Source organism: Gopherus flavomarginatus, chromosome 2, assembly GCF_025201925.1.
Source record: "Gopherus flavomarginatus isolate rGopFla2 chromosome 2, rGopFla2.mat.asm, whole genome shotgun sequence".
NCBI classification, from domain to species: Eukaryota; Metazoa; Chordata; order Testudines; family Testudinidae; genus Gopherus; species Gopherus flavomarginatus.
The window spans coordinates 163,535,487-163,560,451 of record NC_066618.1 but is presented as its reverse complement, the minus strand read 5'-3'; the positions used below and the strand labels follow the sequence as shown (position 1 = coordinate 163,560,451).

At 45.3% G+C, this 24,965-nt stretch overlaps 1 protein-coding gene across 1 annotated transcript; it reads left to right on the top strand.

Moving 5' to 3' along the window:
• Nucleotides 1-1,060: 1,060 nt before the first annotated feature.
• RNF122 (ring finger protein 122) lies at nucleotides 1,061-24,322 on the top strand. Its single transcript, XM_050940347.1, has 6 exons — nucleotides 1,061-1,382; nucleotides 12,834-12,990; nucleotides 19,183-19,228; nucleotides 20,349-20,390; nucleotides 20,970-21,052; nucleotides 22,359-24,322. The coding sequence occupies exons 1-6, from the start codon at nucleotides 1,358-1,360 to the stop codon at nucleotides 22,471-22,473; spliced, it is 468 nt and encodes a 155-aa protein (XP_050796304.1). The 5' UTR covers nucleotides 1,061-1,357; the 3' UTR covers nucleotides 22,474-24,322.
• The last annotated feature ends 643 nt before the right edge of the window (nucleotides 24,323-24,965 follow it).

Sequence of the window (24,965 nt, the reverse complement as noted above, 5' to 3'; positions counted from 1 at the left end):
TCTGCCTGTAGCTATGGCTATGCACATTAAATGGCCTGTGGGTGTGATTGGCCTGGATTCAAATCCTGAAGGAGGCCTGGCAATGGATGTGAAACACAAATCTGTGAGCTACATAAAGATTTCTGGGGCTCGAGAGAGAGAATATATTTATTATTTATAGGAGAGCTTTCCACCCCAGTGAAGTTACTTTGAGTGTGGGCAAACGGCCTCATCCCAGGATAGGGAGACTGGGATTCCTGAATTCTAATTCAAGCTCTACCTCTGATTTCTTGAGCATGGACCTGGACAAGTAACTTCCATGATACCCCAAGCCTTGATCTCCCAATCGCTATATATTAGGGTACACTGAGGTCTAATTAGTGTCATGTTAGCACAATGTTGTGACAATATAAAGCCCGGTTTAAATGCTAAGAAGTATTGTAATTTGTCAAGTAGCGGGGGTAGCCCTGTTAGTCTGTATCCACAAAAACAACAAGGAGTCCGGTGGCACCTTAAAGACTGACGGATTTATTTGGCCATAAGCTTTCGTGGGTAAAAAACCTCACTTCTTCTCCATGCATCTGAAGAAGTGAGGTTTTTTACCCGCGAAAGCTTATGCCCAAATAATTCTTTTAGTCTTTAAGGTTTCACCAGATTCTTTGTTGTTATTGTAATTTGTGATCTTCAAAGGGAATAAGAGGAACTATCCTATTTTTTAGGATGTATATGACTAGCTCCCTTGTAGAAGAATGCATCTTTAATCATTAACTCTTAGAGGACTCTTTGATGACCCTCACACCTATGAAAGACAAACCCATCTGTGCCTGAGTTCACGAAAAGGCTTTCAAAAATAAATTTAAAGTTACATTGTATTAGCTAAGTACATATGCAGAAAAGCACACCTTGCCTGTTGTCTGAAAGCCATAGGCTGGAAAGACACTTCAAAGCCAGCCTATCACACTCAACCTTTAAAAGGAAAGTATGTTAATAAGGCAAGCAGCTCAGGCTGTGATTGGTTATGTGTGTGGCTACCAAGCTAGAGGGGAGAGGCTGCTTCTTGTCACTCTGAGCCTTATAGAAATGTATCAGAGAGTAGGAGACAATCCCTGAGCAGGAGCTGCTTGTAAATTTCAATTGTAGGATCTAGCAAACTAACAGGCCCTGTTACCCAAACCATCAACTTTCTTGCTCAGCAGTTCTACCACTATTTGCTCTGGGATTTTTCTTTTGTCACTTACAAACCCCTCAAGACTGTTTTCTGGACTGCTGGTAGTGAGAAGAGAGCTCTTTTTCGAGTGCTGCTAAACTCCCCATCCCTGCAAGTGAAAGGATCCTCTTCTCTATTTCTCTTTTCCTTGCAGGACTTTGGGACTCATTGATGCACCCATTTCAGTGGTGTAACGGTGAGTAGCTGTGTGTGTGTGCTGGTTGTGTGTGTGTGCACGCAAAATCTCCTTGTATTGAGAGAAAGTGGTTCCCCTCCCCACATGGATACCAGCTTTGCCCAAGTTCATTGTGTTACATTGGTGGGGCGGGAAGCTGTTCCTATTTATAAAGGCAGACTGACTCTATAACCAAAATCCAAAGATATTTTAAAGAGATAAAAAAGTATGTCATTTCCTTAGAGATCTGGAGTGGGAGAGATCTGCTGAAGTATGTGAGATGCAAGCTCAGGCTTTGTTCCCACTTTCCTCTTTGTGTGTGTGTTTAAAGCTGGCCTTGCTGGTGATCCTTGATGAAGTCAAAGCAAGGTGAACCACTATCCAAAAGGGATTCATTTTTCCAGCTTTATTAAGTTTATATGTATATATTTCCCCCCACACAGTGTTACATTTAATTATTCATGTCGATCTGAGATTTTTTTTCCCCCTTCATCCATTTGTGACTGGAGTCGATAGTAAGAATTTGAATCTGGTGAATTTTAATATTGTTAAACAATTACTAGGCTTTGTTCAATGCTAGCTGTGTGAATGAGCCAATTCATTCACACAGCTTCCATTAAAAACAAAGCTGAACTTATTATTGCTCTTGAAGCATTTCGCTTCTGTTGTGGCTAATAGAGATCAGCAAACCTTTGGGATCCAGTTCCCCTCAACCGCCAAATTACATTTGCTTATACTGCTGCTTTTTATTTTCCTTTACCAAAAAAAAAAAAAAAAGTATGGGGGAGGGGATCTTAGTTGTCTTTAAATATCAAAGTACCTTTAATACAATTCTAAACAATTTTATAGAAATCTTTTCAGTGTAGTTTTTATTTCTTTTCTACTGTTCTCCTAGTCTGATTCCCGCCCCCCGCATCTCTCTCTTTTTTTTCCTTTTTCTTTTTCTTGCAAGAGATGTTGTGGTTTTAATAGCTAGCAGATGGTAAATGCTCTTTGTATGTAATGTGGTTAATTATAAGAAGAATCCTTTCTTGGACCTACTCAGGCTGAGCTTGGATCAATTATTTCAAGAGGCTTTTGTTCTAAACCTAGTTTGCATTGCATTTCCCCCTCCCTTAATTGTATATAGTTTCATGAAATTTAACTAACACATGTCACATACACAGTCGATTGGCCATGTGCTTAAAGACAATGGAAGGGAAAAGGAAGGGGAGTGGGGAAGGGAATCAGTTTATTTCAAGCACTGTGAATCCTGCTTAGCTCCAGTGAATAGAAGGCAATTACTACATTAATTTGCCATGTATTCATTTCTGATGCTGCTTATAATGAAAATCCCTCTTTCCAGGGGCCACAGAATGGGAATAAACCTGTTCAAAAAGGACTCAAGACAGGGCCTTGTATCTCCATTGTATTGTGCTAAACATACAAAAAGGACACAAAGACAAAATCAAGTATATTTGTGAGTTTTTTGTAAAAATAATAAAACCTTTTTTTATGACTAAGTAGTTCAAAATTGTACTGGGGATTCTATCATTAACCCATAGTTGAGTAACAAAGGTCAGTTTATTTTAATTTCTGAAAGAGCTGTAGGCTTTGAAGTGAAATATAATGCAACCAGTGGCTTCCTCTTCCATAATACCTCTTCATATACTGCCTGTTTTCATGCAGCTTTGGGGACAGGAAGCCAATGATCTTGCCATATGTTGAGTGCTAACTTGTTCTGAATGCATGCATTCTCTTTCAAATAAGATACATATAAAGACATCAGAGAAAAATGTTCAAACCTGGGTGCATAAAGTTAGCCTCCTAAATCCGTATCTAGGCTCCTAAATAATAGAGATTGAGTAATAGAGGTTCTGTGCACCCCCAGCTCCATTGGCTTCAAAGGCTGTGAGGATGCTTGGAAACACTGAAAACTAGACCACTCTTATTCCGGATTTAGGAGACTAACCTTAGGCACCTTGCTTTGTGAATTTTGGGACTACTCACATGCTTAAAGTTAACCATGAGCATAAGTGTTGGCAGGATTGGGGCCTTAGTGTGTTAAGCCTAAACCCGATAGACAAACTGACCTTTCACATAAATAAGGTTTGTTGAATATTTTGTAGCAGGTAGTGCATGCTACAGTTAAGTTTTGAGTTCCAACTTCCATTATTTATTTATAAGTATATCAAATATTCTGCTTCTTGTTGAACTATTTGCAGAATACTGAATTATATTTCTGTCACATAGAGAGATACCAGTGGGTAAATGCAAGTCAAACGAGCCACCTACCTGTCGCTTTATATGGAGCATGCCATGACCCCCGTTGTGGACTTCTGGTTTGGGGGAATGCATGTGTTTAGAAGTCTTCTAGCATCAGAGCAAGAACTGCAATGGATGTTGCATTCCATTTACAGATGTGAAGCATGTACCTTTTTCAGTGGGGGGTGGGAGTGATGTTTATTTAATGACCTGCTGAGTTTCTGATTCATCTTATTAAACAGTAAGTGGGGTGAGGCTAGCTCAAAGGCCTGCACTTGCTCAAAGCCCTGATTCTGATCAGTGTGACTGGACCCTGGCATCTGTACTGATCCGGATGGGCCGTGAATGCAGACTCTTGCACCCAGCAAAGTCAATGGAAACCCGGCCATACCACTATAACTACAAACATAGGCCCCCAATCCTGCAATGGTTCTGCTGTCCATTTCTCATCTGTAGGCCTGTACATGTTTGGGGCTAAAATCATTCTCACTGGGATTGCTCAGGAGTGAATCTGGCACTTAGACTCTGTATGATCTCATGTCTAAATCCGTGCTAGCAAATGCAAATCTTGTCCTTGACAAGTAACTTTGAAGGGACAGGGTCAAGTACTGTTTTTCTCCATTGTTTCCCTCTAAGAACCTCTTGGGAAAAAAAGAAAACTTCTCACCTGTGCTAACAAGTTTGGTCGCCTCTACCTCAGCAAACAATTTTTTATTTTTCAAGAAGACCTTGTGTTGCTTTTAAACTTTGATAATTAACATGGCTTGTCTCATTGCATTCTGGTTTGTGAGCCCAGGATCTGTCCACACAGCTCTGGGAAATAGATTAGATTGTTGCTGTCTGCTCATTGTTTTTGTTGTGGTCCCATACAAATGTAAGCTTTTCCTCAGCAAAATGGAGCAGTGGTTTCTACATCATGAGGGGAGCTTTCCTCATCAGAGGATAATTGGTTAAAAAACTTCAGATCTTGTGTATACACAAACATGCACCATTTTGCTTAAACCGATACAAACCCCTACGTGGATACTCTTATTTCAAGTTAAGAAAAGTTTTGTTAATTTAATCTTAAACCTAAACCTGATCCCAATTGATTTAAAATAAACCTAAATAAATCACTCTTAAACTGAAATAGGAGTCTACACGGGTTTGCACCAATTCATCTAAATTGCTTTTAAATTGGATTTATGTGAACCGACGCAGTTGTCCATGTGGACAAGGTCTTTATCTAGGCTAGAATTTAAAGGCATGTTGTTTGAATTAGGAGGAGCCTCAGTGATTATTCAACTAGTTTAGCATGTGTTAAAATTTATGCTGCCTCATCTAGGCTACACTTTTAGAACTTTACCTAACATGCTCCAACAACACACCTTTAAAATCAGAGTCTAGATGAAGCCTAGTTTGCTGTTGGAAAGGGACACTACCTCCAAGTCTGGCTGGCTCCCTTTCTGGCTTTTCTAACTGGATCTCTTGGGTTCTACATGCCTGTTTTTAATGCTACCTGCAAAGTGGGTGCATTTAAAATTAGCTGTGTTGTGGCTGGAGAGCACGCTGGAGAGCAAGGTCCCATTCTTCCTTCAGAAGAAGAGTGGGGGATAATCACTAAGGTTTTATTCTTTCTCCTTTCTTCTCTTTCTCCTAAAATTTCCCACTGTTGCTATTGTAGATTCGACTCCCACTGCTAGTTCCAGTGAGAATTTTAGTTTAGAATCATGTGTTCCAACTATTGTGTCACTAATCCTGCTTGGAGCAGGTCTTGATGGCAAGGTGGTTAAGTGCCAGCTGCTAGTGGTGCCTTTTGCAAACTAGTATTCCTACTGCTGCTGCCACCAGTGGGAAATGTTTAGGAAAATAGTCAGTAGCCAGAGCACGATTCTCCTATGCTTGTCCCCGAGCATGGGGCCAGACTGGAGCCAGAGAAATGTACTCCCAGAAGCAGAGATTCTGTGCAAGGGTGTGTGTTTACGGGCATGTCCAAACAGAAGAAAGGCAAGGTCCCATTTAGACTACACATTGGAACAATGTTCATATCAGGTCCCCTGACTCAGTTAGAACTAGTGTTGGAGAAGGCCTGCTGGGAAGCTCACTCTGACACCATTAATGCTTAAGAACTCTCTGAGGTCCCACTGAGCTTCATAAATAAGAAGCCAGGTACTACTATTATTATATGGACTGTCCTTGCATAGCTCACCCTGTCTTTCTATGCACATAATCAAGATTCCCTGTAGTTGGCTTTCCTTTCTCTTTTCTCTCATGTTTTGAGTCCTGCTCTAGGCCCACTTATTTATGATGGGGATTTTCCACCCATTATAAATGGGTGATCAATTAACTACTCAAGAGGCTTGCTTATAAGTCCAGATCATCTTTAGATGACTAGTGATAACCTGCCATACAACGAGGCTGCTTGCAACTGCCCCAGGTGTTTGTTTTTCATTGTCCAGATGCAAAAAAATCTCTTTAAAGTCACCGCTTTCAGGGTTCAAGGCAAGAGAAGCCACGAGCTGGGAATTTAATTCCCCCCTCGAGCCAGAGGGGAGTCCAAACTCTTTGAAGTCTGTCTGGAAGCATGACAACAGGAGCTGAACACATGGCCTGATGTCACTTGCCGGAGACCACACAGTGAGTCCATGACAGATCAGAGACTTGAACCCAGATCACCTGCTTTCTAGTCTAGTGATGAAACCATATCCTTTCTCTGAGTCGCTAATAGATCTCAGATTGCCAGAGAGAAAGACTTCATATAACTGGGTAGCAAATTGTGTCTGAAAATCTTTGTGCAGAGACACAGCCAGAGTTTAGTGGTTAGCACTTTGCAGTAGGTGCTAAAAATAGCGCACTGCTTCAAAGTAGACTTCTCCTGGGTTGTGTACTTTTATTTTTTTTTATCCTGTTTCTTATGTATGCCTGGCCCATTATTACCATCATTAGTCATCACTTTTTTGTATCCAGTAACAGCTGTTCCACTGCCTGCATCCCAAATGAGGACTCTAAGTTAAATATAGCAGCAATGGATACCACCATTGTGTCATTATTTTTAAGGTGATTTAATGATGTTTTGATCATTTCTGAGTAGTTTTGTTCAGAACAGTGAGAAGAGACCACTTCTCTCCAATCTCTTTTCCTGTCCCTGATGATCTGGAGATTAGGATGCTGGCAAATGTGGAGTATTGCTCTATTCCAGTATGGCAAGAGAAGGAATACAGGACTTTGTGGGCCTATGATCTTTTTCAGTCCAACAGGAAGTGGCATAGGAGACTAGATAGATCATGTATTTTCTTCTGATACAAAAAGAGGCAGGATATTGAGTTAGATGGGCCTGTCCCCATATCATAAATGCTGTTGCCTATTGTAGTGGACCAGATCATTAATCTATACAGTATCCTGTCCCCTCCCATACAGGAACAGACCACTGGTCCATACAGTCAAGTACTCTGCCTCCTGTCATACCAGATTTGTTCACTGCTCCATCAGGTTCAGTGAATACCCAATGCTTCAAAACAGTGCAAAAAAGATGCCCTATAAAGCTCCTAGCTAGCAGTACACAGAGGTGATGGTATGTGGAGTTTCATTCCTGACTCCTGGAAGGATCAGTTTACACCCTGAAGCATGAACTTTGACAGCCCTTGTCTTGATTTGTATAATTACAAATTTCAGTACCAGACATATAATTATCCATCCAGCTATAGTATTTGGCTCTGACCCTCCCTGAAGCAGTAATGTGAGTAGGGGTTGCAGAATCTGGCCTTTGAAGGTAAGATCTTTAGGATAGGAACCTTGTGTTCATGTGTTTACAAGCATGGTGCACGCTTACTGTGCTACAGAACTAATAAATACCTCCTATTGGGCCATGTCTGGGACTTCAAATGAGAAGAGCTGAATGTTGTTGAATAACTACTATTTATTAATTAATAATACTTCCATAGCACTTTTCATCCCAGGATTGTCCAACGCTTTATAACTGTTGATTACATAACCCCACAATCCTCCTCCACAGGTAGGAAAGCGGCATCATCCCTATTTAATGGATGGATAAAACAAGAGGTGAGGAGCCATGCCCAGGTTCATACAGTGAATGCGTAGAAAAACGGGAGTAGATTCCAAGGGTGACAGCCTGGTTTCACTGAAGTCAGCTGCCATTTTGCCATTGAATTCAAGGGGGCCAGGATTTCACTTCAGCAGCTCTGGCTTCCAATCCCCATCTGTACTCACATTCCCTCCAAGAGATAGGATTAGAACTCAGGAGACCCAGCTCCCAGGCCCCTCCCTATTCACTGGACCTCCTGCTTTGCTCCTATGGGAGTCTGGTTAGGAGGGAGATGGTCCTGCTTAAGGAGTATGCAAAGCATCTCTCCTGTGACTTCCTTGCTCATGCACCACTGTCCACAACTCCACCAATTGCCCTGCCCCTCTGTGTTCCTAATGGCAAAGGGGAAATTTCACCTTGTTACCAGAAGCTCCGGGGAGGGAAGGGGGATTTAATTGGCTGTAATTAAAGCCTTAAGTGTTTCTCTAGGAGGATTTTAATAAGATTCAGCAGACCAGAGACACGGGGTGCTGGAGCGGAAAGGGGAGAGGAAAAGGCACTTGAGAACACAGATGGGGCCTCAGTTCAGAGACTGCTGTCCTTTTAAATTCCTATTTGAGCATGATCTAAAGTGAAATCAAAGCTCCCCTTTTCATTAAGTCAGCATTATTTTGATGTACAAAGACGGTGCCTTTTCATGGCAGAGTCTTGCTTTGCAACAGCTTCCTGGGGAGTCAGTCTGCACTGGCGTTGGTTTTTTTTTCCCCTGCATTCTTCTCTTTGTTTGAACTGCATCTCTCTCCTCACTCCTTGAGATGGTTGGGTTTATAATCCCCTGCTTTACCATTACCCTCCTACCAGAGTCTGCTGTGCCCATTTAGGACTCCAGGGCTGATGCCTCTGGAATAGTAGCTGTGATTTTGCCATTGGCTCTAGTCCCAAATTAAGATGCATCCCTGGTGGGTCCTGTGAGTTTCCAAAACCTAAGGAAACAAGTTTATGAATGTAGAGAAGTAAAATCCCACCCTACCCTCTAGCACCTAGATGACCTGCAGGAGGAGTGCATTGGTGAGTGCGTCTGGGTACACATGGGCATATCGGGCCTAATTCAAAGCGCACTGAAGACAATTGACAAAAAAATCTCCTTGATTTCAGTTGGTTTTGGAGAAGGCCCATTGAGTGTGTCACCACTTCAGACTTGGAAGCAGGAATCTAGTGAAGGATCTAGTCCGGGGGTAGGCAATCTATGGCACGTGTGCTGAAGGCGGCATGGAAGCTGATTTTCAGTGGCACTCACACTGGCCACTGGTCCGGGGGCCTCTGCATTTTAATTTAATTTTAAATGAAGCTTTTAAAACATTTTAAAAACCTTGTTTACTTTACATACAACAGTAGTTTAGTTATATATTGTAGACTTATAGAAAGAGACCTTCTAAAAATGTTAAAATATATTACTGGGATGTGAAACCTTAAATCAGAGTGAATAAATGAAGACTCGGCACACCACTTCTGAAAGGTTGCTGACCTCTGATCTAGTCCATTTCAGTTTCTGGCTCTTGTGCGCTAGCACATGGCTGGAATGACGCATGCCAACTGTCCCTGTTTTTCAAGCATTTTTCTACTGTGCCCTTACATTGGACTAGGAAGGGAGTTTGTGTATTTCTATGGAGATAGAGAGTATGCGCTTGTCTTTCTTCCAAATGCCTGGCTTCCTGGCTGTGGTGTTTTTAGTCCAAGATGCTGGAGGAGGATGATCATTTTGATTAAAATCAGTTCCCCTTGGGACTGAGAAAAGCATAGATCAAAAGCAAACAGACCATGTCCCCTTTGATCCTCTTTTGACAGCACCTATAACAGAGATGTACTCACCATGCTGCAGAACTGCATTGTAGCGTCTCCACTGTTGATGCAAAACTAAGGCCTTCTCTACACAAGAGGTTTGCATTGATTCTAGACATTTGTGTAGCTGCACTAGGGCGAACCATTCATATAGACAAGCAAAGCTGCTGTTTAGCTTGTAAACTCTTTGGGACATGGGCTGTCTCTTTTTTGTTCTGTTTGTACAGCACCTAGCATGGTGCAGCCCAGGTCTATGACTGGGCTCACTAGGTGTTGCTGCAATACAGATAACAATTAACAATAATATTTGCATGATGCAGCTAATCTCTACTTGGAACTAAAGTGAGTTGCATCAGTGCAAACTGGCTTTTAGCAGTTTATCCCATCTAAGCTGGGGGGTTTCACCAGCTCCTGAAATCAGGGCAAGTCTCCAGTGCAGACAAACCCAAAGATTGACTTGCGGAACTGAAATCTCTGGCCCTGGGGGTCAGGAGAAACGTGCTAAGAACGATGTCACAGTAAGAATCCCATTGAAGTAGAACAAAGGTGGCCTTCAGCTAAGGCAATCCCCAAGGAGCCCTAACAAGTCTCAAGTCTCCCAAGGGAAGATCTCCGGGAGATAAAGGCATTGCATTGAAGATGTGGCAATGGTCATAAAAGAGACTTTGTAAAGAGGACATAGCAAGGCTATTTCTTCTCTCTCTCTCTCTCTCTCTCACTCACAGCTCCAGAGCAGGGTCCTTCACTCTACAAGCCACAATAAAGTTTCGGCAGTTGGACTGGATCCTCTCTAGTGGATGCATGGGTCAGAACAAGACTCCAGTTTGCTCTCCTGTGACTGTGTTGGGCCCATAGGACTAATGGGAATGGAAGCATGCTTTGAGGCAGTGAAGTCAGCAGTGTGGACTCAGACTAACAGGGAACAGAGAGATGCTGTGGGAGCAGAGGCCATTCGTACACAGACTATGTCTGCACTTAGGCTTGGCAGAATTTGATGTTTATTTGTTTATAATTTTGACAGATAATAATCAATGGCTGATTTTTAAGCCTTTTTTTACCCATTTTAAATGTTCACAGTTGGGGGAATTATGGTGGGGGGGGGTGCCAGACCATTATTTAATGACTGTAGATGTTAAGATTCAAAACGTTAAAACTTTATAAACTGTTAAAACATAAATTGTCAACCCCACATGCCAAAATATACAAAGTAAATCTCTTTAAGTCAACTCCAACCCATTTTTACTATTCATTCACTAGTCCATTGGTAAACAGCCTAATTCAAAAGTCTAGGTCACTGGATTTTAACAAAGTAAGAAAATCCTGTTTATCTGAATTTGTATTATTATTGATGGAAATAATTTTTCTTTGGTTTGCATGTGACCAATGAAATCAGTTTTTACCGATTTTTAAACAAATCTAATCCTTCCAAATCTGTGCACACCACAAAAAAAAGTGTGTTCTTAACTCGGGTTAGCTAATTCAGGTTAAAATAGCAGTGGAGACATGACAACTCAGATTAGCAACTCAGGATCAACTCCAGGTTGCCCTATAGGCTTAACTTGAACTGGTATACTGGTAAACTTGAATACTGCATACAGATATACTGGTAAATTTGAATACTGCATACAGATGCGGTCTCCTCATCTCAGAAAAGATATACTGGCATTAGAAAAGGTTCAGAGACGGACAACTAAAATAATTAGGGGTTTGGAACAGGTCCCATATGAGGAGCGATTAAAGAGGCTAGGACTTTTCAACTTGGAAAAAAGGAGACTAAGGGGGGATATGATAGAGGTACAAATCGAGAGTGGTGTGGAGAAAGTGAATAAAGAAAAGTTATTTACTTGTTCCCATAATATAAGAACTAGGAGTCACCAAATGAAATGAATGGGCAGCAGGTTTAAAACAAATAAAAGGAAGTTCTTCACACAGCACAGAGTCAACCTGTGGAGCTCCTTGCCTGAGGAGATTGTGAAGGCTAGGTATAGCGGGATGGTCACCCACTCCTTCCCTAAGGGCTTAAAAGCTAGCCCTTGGAGAGTGCTGGGGCTGGGAGCCTTAAGCTGGGCTGATTGGGAGGCAGACTCAGCTATGGCCATGCCCCAGATTCAGCTGGCCCTATAAAGGCAGGGAAGCCAGGGGCAGACACACACTCTGTCTCTGTGTTCAGAGCTTTACTAGGTACCTGGAGGGGAACAGGGCTGGGGGCAGGCCTGGTGAGTCCTATTAGGTACTGGGGTTGCAAAGGGGCAGCGCACGAGCAGGCAAAGGCAGCAGGTCCAACCCTCCTTGCCTATGATGAGTGGCTGATACACTACAGTCTGCCCCAGTGAACGGGAGCTAAGTGGTGACTGGCAGTAGCCAAGACTGAGGCAAGGTGAGGATAGGGGGTGGGAGTTCCCCTGGGAGGGGAGACCCTGAGATTGGGGGTTACTGCCAGAGGGGCAGCACCCTAGAGAAAGGGGCACCGGGGTCCTGGGAGGGACATGGGGCCAGTGGTGAGGCGGATCACTGGCCTGCAGAGGGTGCTCCAATGGCTGGAGAGCTAATTCCCAACAGAGACCAGCAGGAGGTGCCACAGGGGTGAGTCCACTCACTTACACTAGGACTATAACAGGGTTTAAAAGAGAACTAGATAAACTCATAGAGATAAGTCCAATAATGGCTATTAGCCAGGATGGGTAAGGAATGGTGTCCCTAGCCTCTGTTTGTCAGAGGGTGGAGATGGATGGCAGGAGAGAGATCACTTGATCATTACCTGTTAGGTTCACTCCCTCTGGGACACCTGGCGTTGGTCACTGTTGATAGACAGGATACTGGGCTGGATGGACCCCTTGGTCTGACCCGGTATGGCTATTCTTATGTTCTTATGGTAATCTGCTTTGCTGTGTCTTCACTACTATTCACTATCCCAAATTAAGAACACCCCTCCTTTTGCAGTATACCCCTCCTCTTAGTCACTTTCTTCTGCATAGCTACCCATTATGGTGCATGATGTGCCTGAGGAGAATCCAAGGGGGTATCTGTTCAGTGCCTGGAGCCTGGATTAGTCAGGTTCCCTTCCTTCCCACTAAGGATTAAAGCCATAACTATAGTGTGATGGCCAACACCCCAGGAACCGAAAGAGGATCTCCAAAGCTAGAAGCACCAGTCTTTACATCTTCAGTTAAAGAGCCAGGCTATCTAGCTAGGGGATATAACAAGAGAAGACTACAACAAATGCTGCAGTGGGTTACAATTGTGCTGTCTGCCTCAAGCAGAGAATTTGGGAAGGGAAAGTTGCATTTCTCTAAGAAGGGTAAATTTGATCATCTTCCATTTTCTCTCTTCCATTCTTCATTCTAAAGGCTGTTTCTCTCTCCCCAAAGGATGCTTCTGTGGTTTGGGGCTGATTTATACCAATAAATCGTGCACAATGCCTCCCATCACCTTCCAGGATCTACCGCTGAATATCTACATGGTCATTTTCGGCACCGGCATCTTTGTCTTTGTGCTCAGCCTCATCTTCTGCTGCTACTTCATCAGGTGAGCTAGGGACCCAATGGGCTCTGCATGCATGTGGCATAGAGGATACAGGGGAGCCTATCAGCTGACCTCAGGGCTCCAGCCTGGGAAAGTTTCATCCCAGCTGCTTTTTGAGAGGTCTAAGGACACTAGTGTCCAGGGGACCAATTGGAATTTTTTTAGGTGAAAGCTGAGAGTCTCATATAATCACATGACTCCAGGAGCTGGATCTTGAAGAAAATCCTGAGACTTGTGATAAAATCCATGATAGTTGGCAACCCTGACTCAGACTAACTTACCCTTGTTTTAAGAACAGGAGTACTTGTGGCATCTTAGTGACTAACAAATTTATTTGAGCATAAGCTTTTTAAGAACTCACATAAAGAATCCTAGCAACCTCAGACTCTCACTGATCGCTGAGCCTAGTGGGATCCCACTGGGGTGAATCCCAGACAAACCCACTGAACAGCCCCACTATATTTTATACGTATAACACAAAGATCTATATGTTCCTTTCTCTTTCTGCTTGACTACAACAAATGCCTTAAATGTTGCCTTAGCAAATTTTTCCTCCAGCACACACACACATACAGGAGTTTGTTGTCGTAGGGTTGCTTATGAGGGCTGAGCTGTTGCAACTGTTTTTTTTTTTTTCTTTAAAGAGCCCTCAAATGTGTGGTTTGAATAAGACAAGTGAAGAGCTTCATGGGCTTTGCAGATCTTTGTGATAGGGGAAGTACACCATTGGTTCTGCTGACCTCCAAGTCCCTTTAAGGAAACAGAATGAACAAGCTTCCCATTGCAAATTATAACTGGAGGCTGTCATATACCTCATTCATACTGTAATCATACAGTCATTCTACCACAGTCCTTTTTAGTAGTGACACCTTAAAAAGATAACCATCCCTCCTTCCCCCCATACGCCCTGTAATCTGCTGGGAACCATTTGCCAAGCGCAGTCTCTCCCCATCAAGGAGCAAACAATTAACTGCTTGCCAGGCGCAGAGCTGATTTGTGTTTGGGATTACAGAGCCAGGGAAGGAGGAAGAGATCTGCTGCAAACCTGACCCCTGTGTTGACACGCACCAGGGGAATTCTGCAGATGGCATCATCAGAGGATCTGGGACTATTTTTAGAAGCTTTGACTAGCCTCCCAAAAGCTGCCTGTCGCCTCCATTCCTAGTCTGAGATTTATTATTTTTATTAAACCTATTAGAATAATTTCATCTCTTCTGTGTCGCTAGAGCTCATCCATCTGCCTTGAGCTTCACAGCTGGTCATGGTCACAAATCCATGAGCATTAACCCCATGTTTACCCAGGCCGGGCACTGTTGGGAAAACTCTCCACTGGAGAGGGATGGAGTTTGGGATGAGGGCTGGGAGAGGACAGAGTGAAAATAATCTGGCAGGATTGAGGGGTTTTTTGCCCCAGCAAATCAAGTATCAAAAGCAGCTTCTGAGCAGCCATTTCCCTTCCGCATTTGGAGGCTTCAGCTGTCATCTGACACCTGGTCCCTCCATGTGTCACCTTTTGGAACAGCAGCTGTTAATTGGCCCAGTACAGTATACTCTGTATGTACCATGCATAGGGCTATAAATTAGCAGCTTCTCCTGCTTGAAATAAAGCCCTCCCCTCCCCCCGAGTAATACGTTGGGGAGACAGCAGAAGGGAAGGGGTGTTTTCCAGTGTTAGAGACAACCAGGCAAACTCACGGACAGAACAGCATGGACAAAGGCTGGGTTCGTGGTCTCAGTCCAGGCCTGGGAATCAAAGACATCTGGGTTCTTTTCTGGACTTTGCCACTGTTAGACCTTGGGTAAGTTATTTAGGCCATTCCCCCCCAAAAAAGCAGCCTCTGATTTTAGGTGCCCCCATTTTGGCAGCCTATTAAGCCGCTCTGTGCTGGCAAAAATGGGACAAGGAACTTGCCCCCTTCTTCGCCTGCTGTCGTACCTACACCCAGGGTAACAACAGCAGAAGCTGGAATGTAGGCGGCCTTGGGCATTTTCAGCACCATGTTGTCTAGCCTTGCTCTGAGCAAACTGCTTGCCGCTGCCTCTGCTGTTTATTTCCGTAGCCTGCTGGGAACTATTGCCAAGAGCACTCGCCCGTTTCCCTAAGGAGCAAACAATTGACTCCCTGCAAGGGCTCCAAGCCAAGCCAGGATCCTGGTCTCCACAGGTCTCCATCTAAGTAAGGGACTGGGACTGAGCAGAGCAGGAAGTGGCAGGAAGGCAGGGGGTATTATTCAGGTGACCGAGCTAGACTGATGCATTGTTTACAGGGGAAGGGGGGAGGATGTGTCTTTTCATTACCCTTCCCTGTTGAAGAAGGCTATTTTTAAACTCCCAAGTTTAGCAGCAACTGGGATGTCTAGAAAAGTTCCAGTGGATTGGGAAAAATTGAATTCATTACCCCACTGCAGGGCCTACCCAGCTCTGCTAATGCACTTCACTTCTGCCCAGCAGCAGCCCCTGATGTTCCAGTCCTGAGACCTTGTCCAGCTTGCCTTTGCACCTTTATCCTGATCTGCAGCCCTTCCATCATGCTGTTGCCATCCTGGGATCCCCCCTCAGCTTCCCCAGCTCTGCTAGTGCCCCTCAGCCGTGCAATTGTAATTCGCTGCATGGGATGGATCTGAAAGAGTCTGTCCTTTGCAAGGGAACTATCAAACCTTCAGGAAACCCAAAGGTCCCTGATAGGAGAGGGGGAGTCAGTCCCCTCCCAGTACCCTGTGACCTAACTCTGCAGCCTTTGGCAGAGGAATATCTGCCTTTTTGCCATGTCCCATAGCTTGTGGATTCTGCAGTGGGATCTTCTCCAGCTGCCTCTCACAGGCTCAGATCTGATGCCCCACGCTACCAGAGAGACTGCTGTGGATACAGTACCCTGGCCTGGTTCTAGCTCATGCCAAGCGGCCGTTCACTGCCCTGCTCTGGAAACAACTTCTCCCCCACCCTCCGCTGCTCCCTTGCTCCAGTGATTTAGTTAATATTATTAATAAAAAAAAAAAAGCTGTTGGGTCTGGAGGAGGCACTCAGTGACCTGGGTTTTTTACAGCTTGGAATAATGAGACTGGTTGTCTCTTCGGCTTGCGTGCGTGGGGGCAGTGAGGAGGCAGGCTGCCCAGGAAATTGTTCTGGTTGATAGTAAGCCATTCCTGCAGCTGTTACTCCACTCCTGTTTACAGCACATAAAGGATGCTCTGTGTGTGTGAGGGGCCCTTCTCAGGCCTCTGCTGTCTAACATTCACTCAGAGGCTGGGAGTGAACTGAGATTCTGAGAGAGAGAGATGACTACAGTGAGGCACCACAGAGATAAATGTACATCCTCATGTGAGCCCCAGCCCCGAGCTTACCAGTCATACACACAGGAGATGGCTCAGTAAGAACCCCGCAGCATTTTGCTTTTCCACACCCATGTGTAACGCACTGGCAAAATATGTGCTGTGTTCCATCCCTCCATCCCATGTCTGAGCCACTAGAGGATAACAGCCTACAACTGCTACCCACTAAATTACTCCTTTAGCCTGTGCTGGATGGCATTGGGTTCAAGCCCTGCTGTTGACCATGGGGAGGGGTGGCTGTTGCACATGTAGGGACGTGGGGGTTTATTTTCATTTTGTCAGCGGTGATTATTCAGCACGTGGAGGCCAGGACAAGCCACATAGTCCTGGCTTCTGTTTCCAGTTAGAGCAGTGGATGGGTGATCCTGTCACTCTGGCTTCCTGAACAGCTTGAGGAAAGCAGCTTCACTGACTTCCTGGGTTCAAAGGAGGACTGCAGATGTGGGCAATGCACTATGGCTGAAGAGCAATGAGAAAGCTCTGGGTGGCCAACTGTGAGGTAACCCAGTCCAGTTGTAATACAAACAGGTGCGAAACAGAATCTTGTGGAGGACCAGGTGCTGCATCCGGTCCTGTCTCCTGGGGAGTAAAATCCCTCTCCATAAATCAAAGCAAGAGAGGAACACATGGGAAAATAAAACTAAAATAAAAATAAAAGTTTCTGTGTAAGCTAGGAGGAGCTCTTTGTCCTTATGGGGCTGGGGCACGTGTCTTATCTAGCCCTGTCACACATTCTCACCCACCCATCCTCCATCCCTTCTTTCAGGGTGTCTATAAACCAGGTCCTCCCCATCCATGGCTGGGCACAGCAGGCAAACAGCTTGCAAGATGCTGGCAGTGCTCAGGGAAGAGAAGCACAGATTATAGACACAGCTCAGTTGCTGGGGTAACAGATTTCCCAGGCTCCTGCGATGCTCAGCATAGATAGCAGAAGGGTATCCCTCAGCCAAGAGGCTTTTCCATGAGCGCTTCATAGCGGTGGGACCGGGAGTGATGTTTCCTAAGCCTGGGGTGCAGGAGAAACGAACAAAGCCATCTGTTGCCTGCACTGGGTCAGGAATCTCTTTTGTCACCACCCTGTATAATGTCCCACTGGAGTTTTGGGAAAGTGCTGTCTCCCCCTTCCCTGCTCCCTCATCAGACCGAGGTTGGACCAGGCCGAGCTGCTGTTGATGGGTCAGTGGAACTCTGGAAATACAGTGCTTCCTGGAACACTCACGACTTCCTAAGTGAAACAATTGCAGCCGCAGGCTGCATGATCTTATCGGGCCCCATCCTCTGATTCCTGCTGGTATTTCGGGAGACGCTGTGCTCTGTTTAGCAATGAACTTGCTGCCTTTGGACAACAGCAGACTAGTGTCCTGAATAAATACCCTCCCTGCAGCAGTGTGTGCCAGCTGCTTTCACTTGCAGAGGAGTGAAGGGAGGGAGGTTGTCTCAGTTTCATTTGGATCATGGACAGGCCTGGCATAATGGTCCAAGCACAAATCTGGGAGCTGGGTATGCATGAATTCTAGTCCCACTTCAGAAACGGCTTCTTGTCTGTGGCCTTGGACAAGACACTACGATCAAAATTCTCCAAAACAACCATTGTCTTCAGCAGCCTGTTACCAGCTCTAACAGCTCTAGCTGAAGTCAATGGAAGATGCAGGTGCTCAGCGTGTCAGAAAGGCACACGACATCTCAGACTGGGATCCCCAACATGGGAACTCCACAAATCAGAGGAACCTTTTGAAAATCTGTGTCCAGCTTTATCAAAAGAGCTGGGTTCCCATTATGAGTGCTCCACACTCTACGACACCCATATGTCTCACTGTTCCTACCTGATGCTTCTTCCCTTAGAGGGGTTATTAAGTACCAGGGTGAATGCCTGAAACACTTCAGAAATGCTACTTAATTGTTAAATATGAATGCTGAAAATCTGATGTGATTTTTTAAACTGATTTAAAGAAATGTAGACATTTTAAAATATAGTGTCAGTGAAAAGTTCTGGACTGACTGCCCTAGAGTCCCTTATGAAAAGGCCCATTCACTCTGACTGCAATGTATTTTGCACTATGAATAAATCTCTGTGGGTTGGTGTCCTTTAATAATAAGCTTTGTCCTATAGTTTTCATATAATTGCCCTTTATTTCCTTGGTCGCCCTTCCAGGAGGAGCTGGAAGAAGGGAGCTCATTCTCCTTGGCTTATTCAGTCCTTGGCTTCTCTGCTGAAACCAGAAGCAAGGGGGCCATTTAGTGAGAAACAGGCAGTGTTTCTTTTTGATAAAGGCACCTCTCAGATATAAACTGGACAAAGATCACCTCTTAGAGGATCCCAAAGAGCCTTCAGGACGTGATGACTTTCAGTTGCTAATGGTCATGATTGTCTCTAATCCTATCCAATTATAGACCCTCAAGCCAAGCTCCCCTCATGCAGTTAAGTCAGATTTGCATCGACAGTATAGCTCAGCAGAGAAAGCAGACTTGTCTCCGCCCTTCTCATTGTTCTGCTCAGGCTTTGATGACCTTTCCTGGTCCTCTCCAACTGAAAATTCCCATATCCCACAGGATCACTGGAATCAAATGAAGGGCAGAGTAAAGGTGGTTTGAGTGTGATCTTGGGCCCACTCCTCAAAGGTATTTAAGCATCTGACTCCCAAAATCAATGGGAGTCAAGCACCTAAATATCTCTGAGGATTTGTGTCTGAGGGGGGATGGATGGTGTGTGTCTGTAGAGATTTCTGTGTGAGAAGATGTATGTAGGCTTTACAGTGCATTTCCTTAGTTTTATGAGCTTGAGTTTTGCATTTGAGTCCCTTATCAGCCTCAACTGGCTTTCATAAAGCGTGTTTTATGACAGAATATATTATTTTTCCTTCACCAGCAAACTTCGGCATCAGGCACAGAGTGAAAGATTTGGATACAAAGAGGTAAAGTGTGGCTAATTTCTAAATATTTCTGTACGGTTTCACAGCAGGCCTGTGATATTTACAAGCATGTAGATTAGTGCCAGTGAGGGGAGGGAGTTGTGAGCCATTCACTTTTCTATGAGGAACTGGACTGACACCTAAAAAAGCCATCGATGGAACTAACTTGAGGTCAGTGCTGACCCAGAGCTGGATTTGAATGGATAGCTCGACGTTGGTTTCTAGAGGCAGGGTCTCAATGCCGCTCTATTGTTCACAAGAGGGTGAAATTTACCCCTGCGCAGTAGACCAGTGTAGGACCTGTGAGTTTACCTCCCAGGCCTTCAGAGTAGAGACACAAGTGGTGCATAGGACCTGAGAACCTACAGAGAACAGTGCTGAGGCATGGCTGTGTATTGGGTCTGAAGGGGAATGCCCAGGGTGGTTTAGTGCTGGGCTGTCAGCTTTGAGAATGCCACTGAACTGAATAAAGAGCCAAAGCAAAGCCAGTGCTGGGGAAAAGCCAGTCGGGATTACAATGGGAATCATATACAATAGGGGAATAGGTCCCGGGCAGTCAGCGGCTGCCCTCTGCAGGGGAAAGACCAACCACTGCAGAGGCTCTTTGTCCAAGGTCAAATGTCCCAAAGGATTTTATTTGTGGGGAGGAGAGGGAAGGACTATCAGTGCTGGCTGAAGTCAGGAATGGCGTGGTCACATACAGGGCAGGCCTCTCCACAGAGCTCTGCCAATGCCCCTCAATCCTGATTTGCAGCTCTCTGACATTCCAGTCCGGAGCCTTAGTGCTCCTAAGTCCTTGCCTTTCTGTTCCACGCCGGGGCTTCCCACACACCGCTCTGTCGATGCACTTCAGTCCTGACCTGCTGCTTGCCATGCTCTCCCAGTCCTGGGGTTATCCAGAGTCGAAGCTCAGACTGGCGTAATTGTGTGCCAGTTATTAGTTAGCACTGCTACTGCTTGTGCGCTGCCTGCTGTCTGGATAAACAGAGGCCTTCTGTCTCCAGCACTGTCAGGCTGACAACTTTCACAAGCACAACATTTGCTTAGTTAAAAATAACCCCGGTCATTCTGATAACTGCTTCTGATCCTCATCTGCTTGCTTCTTTTCCTTTTTCTCCCACAGGTGGTCTTGAAAGGTGATGCCAGGAAGTTAAATTTGCATGGGGTAAGGACAGCCTCCACTCTGATTTTTACCCTGAACTTTGAGAGCAGGCCTCATGGGATTGCTGCCCCCCCCCCCCCGCCTCTTTTCCTTCTGCTTTTGTTACCTGAAGGTTAAGAGAGGGGTCCAGCAGGACCTGAGTCCTCATGCTGCTTTCGCTGCCTAGGAGCAGATGCCTTTTAACAAAACTCGGATCTTGTAACAAGATGGGGTTTTGAAGTCAGATGAACATTCACAAGCCCAGAGCACTCAGCTTACCCACCTGGAACTACCACTGACTCAGTGTGTGACCCTGCATAAGGCCTGTGTCACGATGAGGATGCTTTCTGAGGGTAACTTGGGTGGCTCTGGGAAACAGAGATGCTAGGTAGGCCCCTACCTGTGCAGATGCAGCCTGTATCAGTGAACAACTCCCTTTCCGAGGGCAGTTTATTGGCTGTGTGAAATGAGCTCCCGAGGGAGCAAAAGACAAGCGGTGCTCGTGATAGTGTGAGGCTGGTTCTGTCTGGGATCTCTGGTGCCTGTGGGTGTGATGCTTTGTTCTCCAGGCTCATTCCTCCCCTCCTCTCTGTCTCCCCACAGCAGACCTGTGCCGTCTGCCTGGAAGACTTTAAAGTGAAAGATGAGCTGGGAGTGTTGCCATGCCAACATGCCTTCCACAGAAAGTGAGTAGCTGCCAAGGACAGCCCAGAGCCTGCTCCAGGCCCCCAGCTTGGCACGAGGCCCAGCGTTCAGTTATGCCTCTCATGCCCTTGATTGGAGAGAGGCCCGGCCTATGCCTCATACAGCTCCTGGGTGGTAAGAGGCCCCATGTCTGGTCCTTTCCCCTCTCAGGATGGCAAAGATGCCCAGAGCAGCTCTAAACAAGCTGGATAATAATGTGCACAAGTCACCTGGCTACACCCATTTGCCTTCTAGCCATATGCTAAGCCATCTGGGGAGCTAGGACAGGCTTCCTCCCATCAATAAGCCTCAGCTTTGGGGATTCACATCTTTGTTGGGTGTAAACTGGCCAGGAATAAATTTAGTCTGGACATGAGAAGATGGTTTCTAGCCACCAGAGGAGCAAGGCTCTGGACCACCCTCCTACTAGGAGCAGTGGGGATAAACACTGGGGGGCTTGTTTTAAGATGTTGGTAAATTTGAATGGGATTACATGGTAGGGTTGCCTGCGATAGCAAAGGACTGGACTTTGAAGACATGGGGGGGTCCCGTCCAGGCCTTAGGACTGAGTTCCTAAATCAGCACTTGATTTCTGCAGCCCCCTCCGCTGCATGAGCGGGCAGGGCTGCCCAGAGGATTCAGGGGGTCTGGGGCAAAGCAATTTCAGGGACCCCTTCCATAAAAAAAAGTTGCAATACTATAGAATACTATATTATCGTGGGGGCCCCTGCGGGGCCTGGGGCAAATTGCCCCACTTTCCCCACCCCCCCGGGCAGCCCTGTGAGCGGGAGTAGGGAATCCAGACTCCAGGAAGGGACAGATTCCCCGTTGGAACATAGATTCACTGCTGCATCCATAGCATCCCCGTCTCTATGCAAAGGCTGTGTTCAGAGAGAAGCACTGTCTAGGGAAGGGTGAGGTGGGAGATCTGCTTGGGATTGTCCCACTCCTGAGCGCCAGGGAGGGACAGAGGTAAAGCTCTCTCCTTCCGCTGGAGCCTTCTCATGCTCACATGCTTTGGGATCCCTGGATGAGGGGGCAGGGCATCAGAGTAACATACAGAAGCATGTTGATAAGCAAGGGAGAGAATGGGAGGCGTGTGGACAGCTGGGCATAGAGAGGAGAAATGACTCTCTTCCCATCTGGGTGGGTGGGTGTGTGCCAGGTGCAGGAACCTGCTGGGTTGTGTGGGCCCATGACATCACACTTGGGAGGGCAGGAGTGAGGAGGGTAATGGGCTCAGGGAGCTGGGGAAGGACATGTCTGTCCTAAATTCACCCCCTCCATCTCTCTGTTTCTTGGCTGCAGGTGTCTAGTGAAATGGCTGGAGGTTCGCTGCGTCTGTCCCATGTGCAACAAGCCCATCACAGGCCCCACGGAGCCCCACCAAGGCATTGGGACACTCCTGGATGAGTTGGTGTGAGGGCCTCTTTTCTCTCCCATGAAGCCAAACAGCCATCCAGACAGACCATTTCCTGGTGATCTCTGCACTTAACCCCTCCACTCACCTCCCCTGGGGATTGCTAAGCAGCCTGTGATACCTCCTGCCATGGGCATATGGCCCCCTCATAACACATGGGACAGATCCACTGCCATGAGTGCAGGAGGAAAACAAGCTGCGTCCCCCGTGAAGCACACAGAGGAGGAGGTCTTGGCCCAACTCCGGGGTCATTGGGACCTGAGCGTCAAACTGCTGATGCATGAAGGGCCTGGGAGACTTAATTGTGCCCCTTCCTAGCTAATCTTGCAGGGACGTCTGATTTCTTGGCACCAGGCATCTGAAACTGGATATTCCTTGCAGAGACCACCCAGTTCAGGGTGGGAAGCAAGACAGGAGCCTCACCCCCAACCCCACGGGGACTGTGGTTCAAACCCATCTACCACTGCTGTTCTTAATAGGTTTACTATAACCCTCTTTCAAAACCCGAACTTACGTTTAGGGCCTTAACTCTTCCATAGGTCCCTTGTAAAGGCCAAAGCTTTAGCTCTGCTACAGCCAGCCAGGTATTGTCCCCTGACTGCTGGAACCATAGCGCTGATTCTTATCTAGGGCCCATTGATGGGATCTCTTTGTCTTAAAAAAGAATAGTCAGTGTTTACATAGGGCCTGAACAAAAACAGAAGCTGCAGAGGGCATGTCATAACTGATTAGATCCTGCTGGCAGAGCTGGACTGTTGCAAGAGTGGGAGCGGTGTTTAGGGAACCACAGCGGAGGGGCAGGGGAATGCCCCATGTTGGACATTAATATTCCTTTCTTGTATCAGGCTAGCAAGACCTTTTAGCAGCTGATGGAGATAGTTTGGAGATGTTTCAAATACAAAGCAGGTTTTTCTTTTGAATTATTTTTAATTTAAACTTGGAGGCTGTTTTTTTTTATTTTGTTTTTAAAAAGTCACCTCTCAGAATTTCCTTCCAGCTCAGAGACTGTGCAAATTAGTAAAACCACTCTGAGATATTCTGTTTTGTACCTTGAAAGTGAACTGTCACTGTCTGCATAAGGCAGAAAGTTTGGGGAGAGGGAGGGGCTGATGGGTGGAAAATCCAGTCTGGATTCCCCCACCTCCTCCTCACTATGTTGCCCTGTAAATAATATTTTTGTATGTATTACTTTCCTGACTGTCTCAGGCTTCCTACACACCCCTGAGGATGGGGGATGTACAGTTTTATGTAAAACAATAATTAAACTGAAGGCATCTTAGTCTAAATTGTGAATATTTGTTTCTAGCAAGGGGTATCTACCAGTAAATTCTCAAAGCACAAAGAAATGTATTTTCTTAGGGGACACACACAAAGATGTGTGATTGGAGGGTGCTCCCAAAACATTCACGTTGGAACTGGAACTAAGCCTAGGAATATTTCAGAGTGTTGAGGGAATCAAATTAAGAAGTTGGAATGGAGCAGAGAGTGATCAGCACAAGAAACCGGGAATCAGGGTTCAGGGGTTCTGTTTCTAGCTCTACCTCTACTACTAGATCTTGGGCAATCCACAACCTTTTTATGTCCCTTTCTTCTTCTGTAAACTGGCCATAATACTTATCTCACAGGGGCACATGAAGTACAATTTGTTAATTGCACTGAGTTTGCAGATGGGAGGTGCTTTAGGAAAGCCAAGTATTATCCCCCTGTATTTTATTGGTTTTGGTGGTTGTAGCAACAGGGGTAAGTAACAATAAGGCACACTGCTGTAGGGCTCTTGATGTATTTACCATCGTGTCATACAGATCTGCTCTAAGCAGCATTAAATGACAGTGATCAACACACCCATAACCAGTTGTCTTCAGGAGCAGCCCCACACTAGTGAGCAACTGGTGGGTCTGCATCATGGCTGGTGGCACCGAACATGGTTACCGTAGTAGTTCAGATGTTGAAAATAAGTTAACATCTAGAGCTGGTCAGGAACTTTTTAATGTTTTCACAAAAAAATCCCAATTTGTCAAAACGAAAATGGTTTGCAAAACTGTTGGATTTGACAAGGCACTTGACTCAAAAAAATTGTTTTTTTTTAAATTGAGATTAATAAGATCTAAAATGGGACATTTAGACAAACTGAAATTTTCATTTTGAGTCAATTACTTTCCATTTAGAAATTTTAGTAAGTTTACAATAAAAGTCAAAAATTGAAATTAAATCTGTCAATTATTGAAATATTTTAATTGACCAGATCTAAAAAAGATTTTGGGTTTTCAGTTTGCAGAAATTTGAGATCGACTTTTTGTCCCAGTTCAGCAGAAGAAAATTTTTCAAAATATTAGATTTTCATGGAACAGGAAAACGGTTTCCTGCCCAGCCCTATTAACATCTCCGTCACAGGTAAAACTTACTGCTGCAGGATATTTAATATCTTAGGATGATCTAGACATTAATTGGACATTTATATGAATAAAAGTTCATTGGATAAGATAGAGGTCTATAAA